The following is a 14,435-nucleotide window of genomic DNA, read 5'->3' as shown; positions in this document are numbered from 1 at the left end:
ATAATTCTTTTTAATTAATAATATAGTCAATGCATTAAAAAGTTTTACTATATCAAACTCTTAATTTTTTTTATATAAAAAATTTCTTTTTCCTATAAATATTATTTAATATATTTCTTAAAATTTATAAGTTATTATTACTAAAAAAAAATTGAGGCCCCTCAAATTTTGGGGGCATTAGGTGACCACTTTTTCTCCGAAAGGGTTGAGCCTCCCTTGAGGATGAGTTCAAGAATGCAACATCTTCATGAATGTGTTTTGATCACAAAGACACAATGAATATCAATATTTGAAAGCTGACATATAAGATTGGAGGCAGCGTCTTTGAGAAGTGAAATGATGTTTGCATCAGGATGGGTAAAATACGCACTGCACTCTTTTTTCCTTGTCCTAAGTTTTGTCCCAATGAATTTTCCTGGCAGGGTTTTTAATGAGACAACAAACAAATGCGTATTATAAGATATGTGTACTCTTTTTCTTCACTAGGGATTTTTTTTCCACAGGATTTTTTTTAGTAAGGTTTTAACGAGACACATCATCTATGGATATCCAAGGGAATGTTTTAAAATAATATGTTTATGATGGATGTCCATAATTCTTAGGAATTAAGTCACTCCCACTCATCTTCTCCATAATGTGTAGTTAATCCTCCATTACTCCACACACCATTATGAGTGTAACTCTCACACTATTTAACCTCTCCTATAATGTTCTTGTTTAATACTATAATTATGACAACTCTTTGCATGCTTCTATATGACATTATAAATAGAGACATAAGGGTTCATATTGTACATTTGAAGAATTGAAACACTTAAAAGACTTGTACACTTATACTTGAAAAAATGAAAAGTTCTCATCTCTTCTTATTTTTTTTATCTACTTTTCTTTCATATTGCTACTCTTTTAAATTAATTTTAACGTCTTTTATTTGTTAATTGAATGCGTACCGTATGAGTGTAAGTCCTTACCTTTAAGGCATATAAATGGGTGTCACACTCACAAATGACATCCGATATAATAGGGGGGAAATACATAGATACGACGACGTGTGAGTGGGAATTGGGATGGGATCCATGCACGACCTTTTCAAAAGTTTTTGGCAGCATTCTTTCTTCCATACAAAAGCGCTATTTTTCTGAGACGAAAAGGGTCGTCGTTACATGAAAATTCTGTATGGGCTCAATTGTTTCTCCTAATTGCACCTATACAAATAGATCATATAATTGTAAATAAATTTGCAATTCGACAATTATTTGATCGTTTTCACAAATGGGTATGCATGTCTTCAACTTTCTGTTCTATTTTCATTATGATTAATTCTTGCAATATCCCAGTACGGTAGAATCGTAACCATATAATACGACCCTAATTTTGGAGCCATTATTGCGTTTTTCTTTTATTCTGCAATGTGTAATTCATCTGAAATGATTAAATTTTTATTTGTTGCTTGTTATTTGGATCATCTATTTATGTCTAGTTGATACGACTTGGTGGCAACGTGTAACTTGGCTAAGACAGGGGTTGCGATTTTACCTCTAATTTGAAGATTTAGTTAATGTAAATGCGTTGCATCTACACCCAGGGTGTGACCCGGTGGCACCATAAGGTCTCGGGTTCAATTTCCAACAGAGACAAACACTAAAGATTAAAATTATTTCTTATATATATAATAGACGTTGAACCCTCTTTGGCTTCTTCATGTGCTTACTCATTCACATTTCAAACTCCCTTAGTGAAAATCCAAACTCCTCGACTATAAGACTGTACACACCACCGTCCCCATACCCCACTTGTAGATTACACTGAATATTATGTTGTTGTTTTTCTTTTGATATTATGTGCCAGATAGCCAGTGCAGGGAAGGTGATAATCATATGCTTTGAGGGTGGTTTGGTTCATGAACTAGTTACGTGGGGATGATATTGACAATATATGAGTTGTCATGCACTAAATAATAGTAATACAAATGCTGTTATGCAAGGAGTTTGATACCAAAAGGATTAATAATTAGTATATACATGTACATGTATTTATTTATAAATTTTTGAACTACTAAAGATTAACATTATTTTTTCTCACTTAAAAGCTTGACTCTATGACCTTCAGCTTTTGGATGAAATGTGATCAGTTTTCTCTTTTCTATCTTACTATGTAGAATTATGATACCTTGCGGATTTTGTTTGTTTCGAAACAATAGATGCTGGTTCAATCGAAGGCTTCTTTAAGGGCTCTGACTTTATAACATGTGTTTTCAGATAAAAATGATGAATGTTGTTCCACCCACCTCATTGATGGGGATGGGGTCTTCAATGTTGCTGGAGTTGAAAATTTCATAAAGGAAGTTAAACTGGCAGAATGTGGTCTTTCATATGCTGTAGTATCCATTATGGGCCCACAAAGTAGCGGTAATGTAAATTTATCTTGTTGGTCTGTCCGTGTGCTTAATTAACTCAATTATCATTCCCCTCCCTAACTTCGAATGAGATTATTCAGGGAAAAGTACACTGTTAAATCATCTATTTAGTACGAACTTTCGAGAGATGGACGCTTATAAAGGAAGGTATGGGTTAGTCCTTTAGCTTATCATAGTAATTCTGCCTATCCTATTGAAAGTGGTCATTGTTGTATCCTTTTCAGGTCACAAACCACAAAAGGTATCTGGATGGCTCGATGTGTTGGGATTGAGCCGTGCACCCTTGTTATGGATTTGGAGGGTACTGATGGGAGAGAGCGTGGAGAGGTTGGTCAAACTGACTTTCTTGATGATGATTTACTTTCCTACATTCTTTTTCGTCCATGTTTAGTTTCAATGTAGCTCCTATTACTGTTTATATATAGAGCACCATACGTTCTTCCAAAGTGTTGAACCCTGCTTTGCGGCTGCATACTTATAGGTACTGCATCCTAATATGGGCACTATTTCTCCTTCTTCTGTCTTGTCCTACTACTTTTCCTGTATAAAGTTATATTCCAATTTGGTATCCACAAATTTCACAGTTTCCTTTTTGCTGCGTTCCAAAATGCTTCACTGAAATAATTTGGTACAAATGTCAACAATTTGTCTCGTTGTTGGAACAATTTCCAATGTTTTACTTGTCTATGAAATCTTTTGAATTCCACTTCCCTGATCTCTCTGTCAACATTCTCATTTCCGTATTAGAACCAGTCTGTCGATCCATTGTTGGCTATATAATATTGGTAATTGTCAAATTTCTATGATTTGTAGCCACCAAGTTTTCAGCTATCAATGCTCCCTATATATCTTATGCCGATTTTATGTTTTGTGTAGGATGACACTACATTTGAGAAGCAAAGTGCCCTATTTGCACTAGCTGTTTCTGATATTGTTCTAATCAACATGTAAGTTTTCTTTTAGTGTGTGAATTACATTCACTTGAGACAAATTAAAACCTGAAAAAAGAATATCCAAATGGATAAGTTGTTTAAAAGTTTCAAATTCAGGTGGTGTCATGATATTGGCCGTGAACAAGCTGCAAATAAGCCTCTTTTGAAGACTGTTTTTCAGGTATAGGACAAGGTGGTACCTTGTCTGAATATTTTGAATCACTGTTTTACTGATTAACCTTAGCAGGTTATGATGCGGTTATTTAGTCCTCGTAAAACGACATTGATGTTTGTTATACGCGATAAAACAAGGGTAGGTTCCTTCGTCTCTCATGTAGGATTTTTCAGTTAAAGATATTCCTACATTGATTGTATCTGGCAATTGTTATAAAGATTGTATAACTAGTTGATTTCCCATTGTATTTGTAGACTCCGCTTGAAAATTTGGAGCCTGTTTTACGGGAAGATATTCAGAAGGTATCATATCCATGATTTTCATGGTATACATATTATTGTAGACTCAATTATTGATTCTTATTCGTTTCTATTTGATGTAGATATGGGATTCTGTCCCAAAGCCACAAGCTCACAAGGAAACACCTTTAAGTGAATTCTTTAACGTGAGTCTTCAGTTAAGGTCTCTCATAAATTTCTTATTGCATGATTTCCTCTGATGCATATGCATGTAATGAAATCGATTAACATGACCAGGTTGAGGTTGTTGCTCTTTCTAGTTATGAAGAGAAGGAAGAGCAATTTAAAGAGCAGGTAGACACAAATCAATTACTGGGAATTAGTTGATCGTTTTATCTTCTGTAGTTTTGTCTTCTTCTCCCCCCTCTCAATCTCTTTACAATTTTAAATCTGTTTGCTTGGGCAAATAGTGTTTGTCCACGTACTAAGATAACCAATTCTTCTGTTTGAACTTTGGGTTATTAGATTATGTTTATCCTTGTTATCCTTGTAAAGGTGGGTAGCCTAAGACAGCAATTCTTTCATTCTATTGCACCTGGAGGCCTTGCTGGAGATAGACGAGGAGTTGTTCCTGCTTCAGGCTTTTCATTTAGTGCACAGCATATGTGGGAGGTTATAAAAGAGAATAGGGACCTTGACCTCCCTGCACATAAGGTTATGCACCCTGAATTTGCTCAAGTTTCAGTTGATCATTTACTGTATATAATTATATCCGTTTTGATGTGCTTGATTTAAACTAAATACAGGTTATGGTAGCTACAGTGCGCTGTGATGAAATTTCCCATGAAAAATATGACACTTTCATGGCAAATGAGGTACTTGAATTGTATAAAATATTTATTGAATTGCACATTGTTCTTTTCATCGACCAATTTGAACATCGGTATTCACATGTAATGATTTATCATTTGGTTATAGGAGTGGTGTCAATTAAAAGAGGCCGTGCAGTCTCATCCTGTGGGGGGATTTGGGAAGAAGCTTAGCTCAATTTTGAACACTTGTTTATCGGAGTAAGAACACTATCCCATAATGCGTGCATTATTGCTCTTCGCAGGGCCGACTCTAAAGGCTTAAATAAAAAGCCATTGCTCTTCACAGGACCGACTCTAAAGGCTTAAATAAAAAGCCAGGTGCCTTAGGCCCCCAAATTTTAGGGGTTTTGCTTCTTTTTTAGCAATAATAGGTTCTAGTTAGTTTTTTTTTTTTTTTAAATAAAAAATGTTGAGTATTATTTGTAGAAAATGTAAACGTTTCATATAAAAGGAAAGAATTATTAGACGAAGTTCGACACATCTGTAGTACTATGTCTCAAGAGAGATTACATGAATGGGCTATACTATCAATTTAAAATTAATTATGAGAATAAACCGATTATAAAAAAGTTATTAACAACTTTGCATTCAAAGAGCTAGAAATGGACTTCATAAAGAAAAAAAAGTTAAGGCCTCCATTCGAGTTTTGGCTTTAGGCTACTAATGTGCTTGAGCCACCTCTGGCTCACAATGCATATATCTTTTCATACATCTAAACGAGTTTATTATCTTTCTCCTTCTTTCTCATACACACCGAAGTAGCTGTACTACATTTGAGATACCAAGTGATGATTGGAAGGAGTATCTTTGTGTCTTAGGGAAGCATATCTATATGGTGATGTTTCTTAATTTTCTTCTTCTTTCCCTCAAGAAGGATGCATTTGATCACCCTTGCAGTGAGAGGGGACCACAAAATTGTGTTTGATCACTGACTGTTACTAAGGCTATGGTATTGTGCTATTGATAGTTCATCTTAGTTTTTGGGTTTGCCTGGTACAGTTCAATGTAAAGAGCCTGGATCCACACCCGCTAATACTTTTAAAAACGCATGAAATAAGTTGTAATGTGAAAGAGAGTTGAGGACAAAGGGAAGACTGACAAATATTGGTTTCTGTAATGGTTCAACTTGGGAATGCTTTTTAGTCAATTACATTCATAATGCAGTAAACAACGTATCTGCTTCTACATTTTGGGATGGAACAGATTCAGCCATACAAATTTCTCTGTCTCTCATTTCTTTATTAGTTGGATCAAGAACAATATGGTTAAAACCTATAAGAAAAGTTGATCCTGTGCATCATGCAGAATCATGTTTCATATATGCGTAATTCTATGCTCTTTTTTTCCTTGATATACAAGTTATGAAATTGTATGCCTATTGACAATAATAAGCACATGCATTCCAGAGTATAAGATTTATTTTCCTTTTTCAGGTTTGATGCAGAGGCTACATTCTTTGACGAGGGAGTGAGATCTACAAAGAGAAAGCAGCTGGAAGAGAAATTGCTTCAGGTAGTGCGTCATACACCCTTAAACTTGTTCCCCTGTACAATATATAAACACTAACTCACCTTTCTAGTTTTGATGATTTGACCAATAAAACCTGGTGGATTTCTTTTGTTTGATGAAGCTACTAGGACTTCCTAGACCCAATGAATTCAATACTAATTTAGCAGTTACTCCGTGAACTACCAATGTCATTACATTATCCTTCCCCACTAGAAAAATTTATACTCCCTCCATTTCTGTTTATAAGATGGTGTTTGACTAGGCAAGTTTAAGATAATCATTTTGACTTGTGTGTTATGTAAGTGGAAGTAGAAAACCTAGTAAAACAATTGGTGAAAGGTTGATAGAGAATACTTTCACATCTAAGTTCAAAAACTCTTCCATGAGTTTCATATGCATTCATAACAGTTTTCCATCATTTCTACATTCAAACGTCACTGTGTGTGGATTCAAATGTTTGAAAGAATCCTTTTGCTTAGTTAATGTACTAAATCTCTAGAGACTAAACTAAGGAAATTCTTGATGACCGACTTCGACAGTGTATGTACTTTCTACATTCACATTTGTTAGGTTTGAGGTGTTTAAGTTGTGTAGTGGTGGTGGTTGTATATTGATAACTGAAGTTTGTTCCCATGAATGATGCATCAACTAATCATTATAATACCTATACAATAAGGATTCTCAAGCAACTTTGGTGATGATTGCAGTAATATGCAACTTGATGCAGGGTAACACTGCATACATCATTCCCCCTCTGAGATGGGCATCTTCTCTAACCAAGAAAAAATTTGCTTTAATCAACCTCATTATTCATCCTTTTTTTCGTATTGTAGCTTATCCAACCAACCTTCCAATCTATGCTGGGACGCATACGGTCTGATACTTTGGAAAGATTCAAAGAAGCATTTGATAAGGAATTGAAGGGAAATATAGGGTTTGCAATGGCCGCTCGTGAGTGCGCTGGGTCTTCTATGGTCCAGTTTGATGAAGAATGTGCAGGTACAGGAGTAATCTGTCATTGCTGTAGCCCCGCGCTATTTAATCTGTTCCACAGAAAAGATGATATTATCTGTCAGTACTGATCAGGCTTTAGCGAACCCCTTGCTGAGCTTGTAGTTATCGAAGTGAACAAAGACAAAACACTGGCGGCTGATATATTTGCCTAGTGCAAATTGAGCTTAGTCTCAGAAGATTGCTTTTTGAATTAGTATACTGATACAATATTTTGCAGATGCTGTTATTGACCAAGCGAAATGGGACTCGTCCAGAGTTAGGGATAAGCTCAAGCGTGATATAGATGCTCACATTACTGAAGCTCGTGCTGCCAAGCTGGCTGAAGTTACTGCTCTCTATGAGGTATGGACTTAAATAACCTGTATATTTCAGTCCTTGTGGTGCATCTTAAAATTTACTAAAAGTCAGTTGAATCCTTTGCTAATGTTTGATACTCTGATTTTGAGATCCAAGTAATTTGGCATTTGCCTGTAAAAAGAAGTTCAATATGAAGATACATTTCCATCTGATAGCTGAATGACTCTTACAACATTCATGATGTCAATAGATACTACTTTGTCACAACTGGATCTTTAGATGATAAGAAATAACTGAGGGAAACCTTTTGAGATTGGCGGATATCTTTAGATGTACTTATGCTGGCACTGAATGAGAGTTTTTTCTAGACAAAACTAAATGATGCATTAGCTGGACCTGTTGAGGGTCTTTTAGATGGAGCCGGTGATGATACATGGCCAGCAATGAGAAAGCTGCTTCAGCGTGAGACTGACGCAGCACTCTCTGGTTTTTCGGATGCACTTTCTGGTTTTGAAATGGATGCACAAACAAGGGATAGTATGCTTTTGAGATTGAAGGATTATGCACGCGGAGTAGTTGAAGCAAAGACAAAGGAAGAAGCTGGAAGGGTTTTGATTCGTATGAAGGATAGGTACTGATATTTGGTCGTCTTGTTCTGGAGTTCTGACATAGAATATTTTCATACAAAATATTTGATCCTGACTTGAAAATCATGACAGGTTTTCAATGTTATTTAGCTATGATTCTTATTCAATGCCACGAATTTGGAGTGGAAAGGAAAATGTTCGAGCTATTACCAAGACTGCCAGATCAGCTGTATGACTTCTGAATTTTCTGTTCTCTGGTGTACTTTTAAGGTTTGAATATCACTAAATCTCTGTTCTTTAAATTCTCTCCTCAGTCATTGAAGCTCCTGTCAGTTATGGCTGCAATTCGTCTGGAAGATGAACGTGATAGCATAGAAAATACACTAACTGTTGCTCTTGGGGATGGAAAGTCAGGTGCTTCAACCAAAAAAGGGACTGAATCGCTTGATCCTCTGGCCTCTGGGAATTGGAATGAGGTAACTTGCTTAGTCGATAATATGGTTTGTCTTGGAAGTTATTTACAAGAAGAGAAACAAGATTATTCAAGTTATGGTCAAAGTGACTTCATAGAGTTCTTACAATATGAATACTTTCTTTGAATCATCAACTAAATTGCCAATTTTATCAGTGCAGTACTATTTTTTTTTTAAGGGGGGGAGCATGGCATAACAGTGAATCTTGCCTCTTTGTCTATCATTTACATTTATTTACCTTTCTCATTTAGTACTTAGACCTGCAAGATCGGAAAGATGCATGCAGATGTTCATCTCTGGAAATAACACTTCTATTGAGTAATCTTTCTTTTCTTCCATATATCATCTTTTGGTTAACTTTTGATTTCAGGTCTCTGCATCAAAAACTCTGATCACACCTATCCAATGCAAATCATTATGGAAGCAATTTAATACTGAGACTGAATATATTGTTACACAAGCCATTGCTGCTCAGGCACGTTATCCTACACATTGCACACATCTCTGTGATTTTTAGGACTTCACACTCCTTGTATACTTTATTTGTTTGTCAGTACGGCAGATTCTAAAACTCCAAATAACTAGAAGGTATATGGTGATGGTATGTGAACTTATTACAGAATGGTATGAACTTATTACAGAATGGTATTAGGAATAAGTACAATGCAATTCTCAATTTTGTACATTAAACATCAAAGATTTGATAATCGTGAAGAATTTGTTTGGGGTGGGGGGTGGCTGGGTTGAGTAACCTTTATGTACTTGATGGTTGATTATCTGCCGTGCAAGTTTTTAGTGGTGATAAGTTGGAGTAAACCTAGCTTTAGATAATTTTCAGTGTTGTCAAAAGTGCTTTTGAGGCGTGCTTAAGCCCTTAAATGAGGCATAGCACAGTCATAGCGCTTAACAAATATAGGTTCCCGTCACAGGAGGCACCAATGCATGTGCCTCAACAATGATAAAACAACCAATGTTTTTTTCTTGAGCTAGGTTAATATGAGGATTGTCTTGACATTGTGACTTTGAATCACATATAATATCCATCAAAGTGATATATTTGAAAGGAAATAAATCAAATAAAAAGAGTCTGGTATATGTATCTATGACTATGAGTCATCGGACCAATTTACAGTGAGGAGAATGTTTTGGATAATTATACTAGTGATTAATAACAATAAGCTTGAATTTAATATAAAGAAAGTAGGTACTTAATCTATATTAGAAATCTAAAACTGCAACTTTGCATTTGCATCAGAAATACAGGATGGTTTCGGAATTTGATGCTTTCGTATCTTATATTTCAGTATTTTACTTGATTGAAAGTTTTGCAGTTGCTCTACTCACGTCATTGTTGTTTTCATTTCACTTATTTTTCTTGCATCAGTTATACGTAAGAACGTTCATATGTACATACATACATATAATATTTTGTAAATTAGTCATTTTGCACTTTTTTAACTAAAGCCCACAACTTAATATCACTTTGCAGTTAAAGACCCAACAAATCTTGGTTCTTTAGATATGTTTTTGCATTTGACAAAACTTTTCAGTACATTTGAATCAAACAATTCAAAGGTGTAATCACTGGCTTAAGAAAAGTTCCAGCTTCGGCTCACACGCCTTTTTATTTGATTCCAATGATTCCCTGAGCCTGTCAATTATATGTTAATACAGCAGTTTTTCTTAGCATGTGTCATGACATGTCGATGTATTCATCAAGATAATGTTCTCTTCAGGATTGTGATATTGATAGACTCCTTTTGAATTAGCTTCTGAATGTCTGTTTTGAACTTTCAGGAGGCCAGCAAGAGAAATAACAATTGGCTACCGCCTCCATGGGCAATTGTCGCCTTGCTTATTCTGGGGTTCAATGAATTCATGACACTGTTGAGGTACCATTTCCTACTTGTGGATCATGAGTAAGGGTGTCACTAGGTAGAGAGGGTCAGGATTGCGTGAGTCAGAACAGATTAAAAAGTATGGTTATAACCAACTTGTCTAAAATTTGTTCGGCTAAATATGAGGTGGGTCAAATATTTGTTCAATAGCAGGTCCTAACCCAACCTGCCTCACTTAAGACCACCTCTCTATTTCTCGTTTGAAACACTTCTATCCATTTATTTCATTCTTTATTCTTCCGTTTCTATCTAGAGAATTGAGTAACTTATTCAGTACTTTTAGTTTAGACCTTGAATAGGAGGTGAGTTTTACTTGTTTAAGATATACTCTTTTCGCCTATATCAAACCCACCGGATCGATTTAGGTTCTACCTGTCTTGAATTATATCCCTCACCCAACTTGTGAAATTTTGGTGCGTTAAGTTATTTGGACTAATTTTGAAACCCTTACTCATAAAACTAATTTTGAAACCCTTACTCATAAAACCCTTAGTTAGATGAATAGAGGCTTTTATATCCACCTGATGAATGGGGTGTATCCCACACACTGTGATCCCATAGCTCATGTTGGGTTTTACTCTTTTCAGAAATCCTTTGTATCTGGGAGTCATCTTTGTTGCCTTTCTACTAGTGAAAGCCCTATGGGTGCAACTGGACATCTCTGGTGAATTTCGCAATGGTGCTGTAAGTATTGAGTCTGATTGATTAAAATTTCAGTTTGTTGTATTAGAAACAGTTTGACCAAATAACTATTACAAATCTCTCGGCCTTTGAAATTGAGGAAGGAACAATCAAATTAGGAGGTCGCCCCAGGAAGATAGTTCTCTGCTGATACATAAAAGTATTAATTGTTGTTGACTTCCTCCAATTGTCCTAAAGCATGACATTTCATATTCTTTTTTTTTTTGATAACCGTGGTGTCCGGGTCAGCTTGCCTGCACCTCAACTAATTCCACGGGATAACTGCCACCTCTCACAAGGAACAGGTTTCAGGTAAGTCTGTCCACCAAGGCTAGAACAGATGGGAAGAAATCACCTAGTGGACCTCATAATGCTCAACCCAACTTCATTGAACCACTATGCCACACCCTTGGATGCTCGTATGATTTTCTGTTGCAAATAAGTTTCTAATATTCTGTTTGATAAAAAGTTCATGCAAAACTAGAATTACCAATACAAATAATTACATCTTCCAATGTCGGTTCGCTTCATTGTACTCTTGGGGATATATTTCTGACACTTGGAAGCACACCATTGTTTTTGGTGGGATTTCAGGAGTTTCTTATGATATAGTCTGCTATGGTGAGACATTTGTACCTTCCTTTCTATCTCATGATTTTTTGAGTTAGCTGTTTAGACTTGGACGAAAGAGATCTAACGTAAATCAATATAAACACTTCTATTCAGAATTGGTGCACTTCAATTTCTTCCATTGCAATGTGTAAAGCTTTTATAGTTGCAATCATTTTTGTTACCTGATCTTGAATACATGTGTTGCCAGCTTCCTGGATTTCTCTCCATAGCGACAAAGTTCATTCCAACAGTCACCAACCTTCTTGGACGGCTGGCAGAGGCAGGACAAAGGAAAACGAACAATGCACCTCAACTTTATCCTACTCCTGCATCAAAGCAGAAGGATAATGAGGATGACAAAATGAACTAAAAAGTGGCAGATCGACAATGGGTTCACTGGTTCGACAGAACCCAATGATATGGGGTTGAACTAATCATATATGCGCGAAAAACAAACATAAATAAATGAGATAAACATTTCAGAACCCACTTGATCTCTCAACTCAGAACTCACAACATCTAAATTCTGAATCAGCAAGGGGAAGTAAGTCATGTTTATAGAACACCACCTATTTTGCAACTAGTTTTTATGTTTATGGGATGTCTTGTGGTGAGCAAGTAACTTAGTTGTGGGATAAACTAAGAGGGTCCTCCAATGTTTTTCTTTTGGCAACCAATTTTGTCTTTAAAAAACTAAGTTGCTGATGGAAAATATACACTGTATTTAATGAGATGTGATTTTCTTTTTTCTGCTTTTGTAATTTATATGGAAGAGAAAGACTATTTTAACTTTTATTTCATTTTTGAGTTCCTTCAAAAAAATTTGGGCAAAATTCAGAAATAGCATACTTAGCACCTTAATTATGAGATTCATAGCAACACTTTCATAATTACATAATATAACAACTTGTATTTTGTATTTTTGCAAATTGCTGCTATAAAAATAAAAATGCAATTGATTTTTACTGCCCATAATTAACTGATTTAAATATGATAAAAATACCTTAAATTAATTGTGCTGAATATATTCCCATTAAAACCATATTAACGATCGATGTTTCCTAACCCTGTTCAAATTCAAAAATCAGTTTCAAAAAACGTGTTCCTTCAAAAAAAAAAAAAAAACAAATTCAAATTAAGTTGAATCTTCAATTTCTTCCAATTAAACAATCAAATTCAAGTGTATTTTTTTGCTGTTCGATTTCTTTTGATCAGTAGAATTCAATGCTCAGTTTGAACAATCAATTTCATTGAATTCAACGATCAACATTACCTTATTCTGGATAATTTTTTGAATTCAACTATTGGTTGAAAATTCATCCTTAACTATTGTTGAAGGTATTAAATCAATTTTTTTTAGTATCATTTTTTTTAGAACCTTTTTATTTATTTTGTTCAATTCTTCATTCGATTTATTTGAATTACTTCGTTGAAATTTTTTCACTTCGCCGTAAATTTGTTTATGAATATTTTGTTAACAAATTTATAGTTAAAGTAAATGTAATAGTTATTTGAACTGATAGAACCAAAAGTTGATCGAAATCAGTTTTTCAAGCTGATCAAATTCTATTTTTTTGTAGTTTTCTTTGTCGAAATTTAAGAGTTTATCTGTATACGTGAAAAGATCTTGTATATATGTTTTGATTGTGTTCGATTCTGGAGGTTCTGGATTTGGTTGTATTTAACCATGAATAGATACGTGGTAATTGTATTTACCCTAAAAATTTTACTTTGTTTGTAAGTTAAGTTTAACAAATGTTGTGTAAATGTATTTTTGTTGTAGTTGTTGATTGACTAGAACTAATAGAATAAAAAACTGATAAAATTTAATTCTTCAAGCTGATGAATTTTTTTTTTGGAGTTTTGCTTGTAGGAACTTGAGAGTATATTTGTGTATCTGTAAAGTTCTTTTGTATATGTTTGGTTGTGTTTGATTCTGGAGGTTGTGGATTTGATTGTATTTAACATTGAACAGATAATTTAAAATTGTATTTTGGTTGGAAAATTTTGCTGTGTTTGTATTTTAAATTTAACAAAATATTGTGTAAATGTATTTTCGATTGTAGTTGTTGGCTGTGTAAATATATTTTACGTTTATAACTGAAAAATACTGTTTTAATTTTTTTTTTTTGGAATAGTGTATGTTGTAATAATTGACATCTTAGAAATATGTATATTTTTGTATTTTGGGTGAAATCAGTTAGAAATGGAAAGCATACCAGTTCCTGTGAATCACTCTGGAAGGTGGACGTATGAAAAAAATTATGAAGAGTACGTCACTGGTGCTATACTGTTGAGCACGACAACGTCATTCAATGAGCTGCACGATGTTTTGGCATCTCACTTAAATGTGGATTTGATTAGCAAACGTATACTTGTGGAATATCAAATCAGTGGTAATGCAGGGCAAATACAAATACATAATGATATGGGTTTAAAGGTGTTTATTTTGTAGAAAAAAAAGATACAAGACATGAATTGTCTTCCTTTATATGTAAGCATTGTGGAGAAAGTTGTTGGGAGCAGCTTTGCAAGTTCATCTCTTTGTGTTGTTGAAAGAAGAGAGTCTCCAATAATTCGCATACAGTGTTAAATACATCTACTGAAGGAGCTTTGGTGGTTTCTGAAAATACAACAACATTAGATGTATTTGAGATGGATACAATTTAGGTGATAATCTCAGACCCACATCATAAGCATATTGAGGAAGACCAGGTTTACTTGACCAAA

General features: G+C 34.7%; 1 protein-coding gene across 4 annotated transcripts; it reads left to right on the top strand.

Annotated features, from left to right (window-relative positions):
- The first annotated feature begins 1,048 nt into the window (after positions 1-1,048).
- LOC107851757 (protein ROOT HAIR DEFECTIVE 3) lies at positions 1,049-12,500 on the top strand. 4 transcript variants are annotated; one of them, XM_047400376.1, is made up of 23 exons: positions 1,049-1,174; positions 2,259-2,408; positions 2,497-2,563; positions 2,641-2,743; positions 3,293-3,363; positions 3,466-3,529; positions 3,596-3,661; positions 3,778-3,825; positions 3,906-3,968; positions 4,060-4,116; positions 4,318-4,476; positions 4,569-4,637; positions 4,741-4,832; positions 6,068-6,146; positions 6,977-7,142; positions 7,375-7,499; positions 7,823-8,085; positions 8,174-8,270; positions 8,356-8,517; positions 8,885-8,989; positions 10,312-10,406; positions 11,000-11,096; positions 11,914-12,500. In XM_047400376.1, exons 2-23 carry the CDS (start codon positions 2,390-2,392, stop codon positions 12,073-12,075), a joined length of 2,229 nt encoding a protein of 742 aa, XP_047256332.1. In that variant the 5' UTR covers positions 1,049-1,174; positions 2,259-2,389; the 3' UTR covers positions 12,076-12,500. The 4 variants fall into 4 exon arrangements, with proteins under 4 accessions (XP_047256332.1, XP_016552323.1, XP_047256331.1 ...); XM_016696837.2 differs by having other exon boundaries at positions 1,049-1,276; XM_016696836.2 differs by lacking the exon at positions 1,049-1,174 and adding an exon at positions 1,994-2,123.
- The last annotated feature ends 1,935 nt before the right edge of the window (positions 12,501-14,435 follow it).

The sequence above is a fragment of the Capsicum annuum genome, chromosome 12 (assembly GCF_002878395.1).
Source record: "Capsicum annuum cultivar UCD-10X-F1 chromosome 12, UCD10Xv1.1, whole genome shotgun sequence".
In the NCBI taxonomy this organism is placed as follows: Eukaryota; Viridiplantae; Streptophyta; class Magnoliopsida; order Solanales; family Solanaceae; genus Capsicum; species Capsicum annuum.
This window is presented reverse-complemented; position numbering and strand designations above follow the sequence as displayed.

What these genes read in the sequence shown, in the direction of transcription:
- LOC107851757 (XM_016696836.2), top strand. Translation starts at nt 2,099, where the DNA reads ATGACCTTCAGCTTTTGGATGAAAT. An exon ending in CACAAGCCATTGCTGCTCAG is followed by an intron (nt 8,990 to 10,311) that starts GCACGTTATCCT and finishes TTGAACTTTCAG; the next exon opens with GAGGCCAGCAAGAGAAATAA. An exon ending in GTGAATTTCGCAATGGTGCT is followed by an intron (nt 11,097 to 11,913) that starts GTAAGTATTGAG and finishes ATGTGTTGCCAG; the next exon opens with CTTCCTGGATTTCTCTCCAT.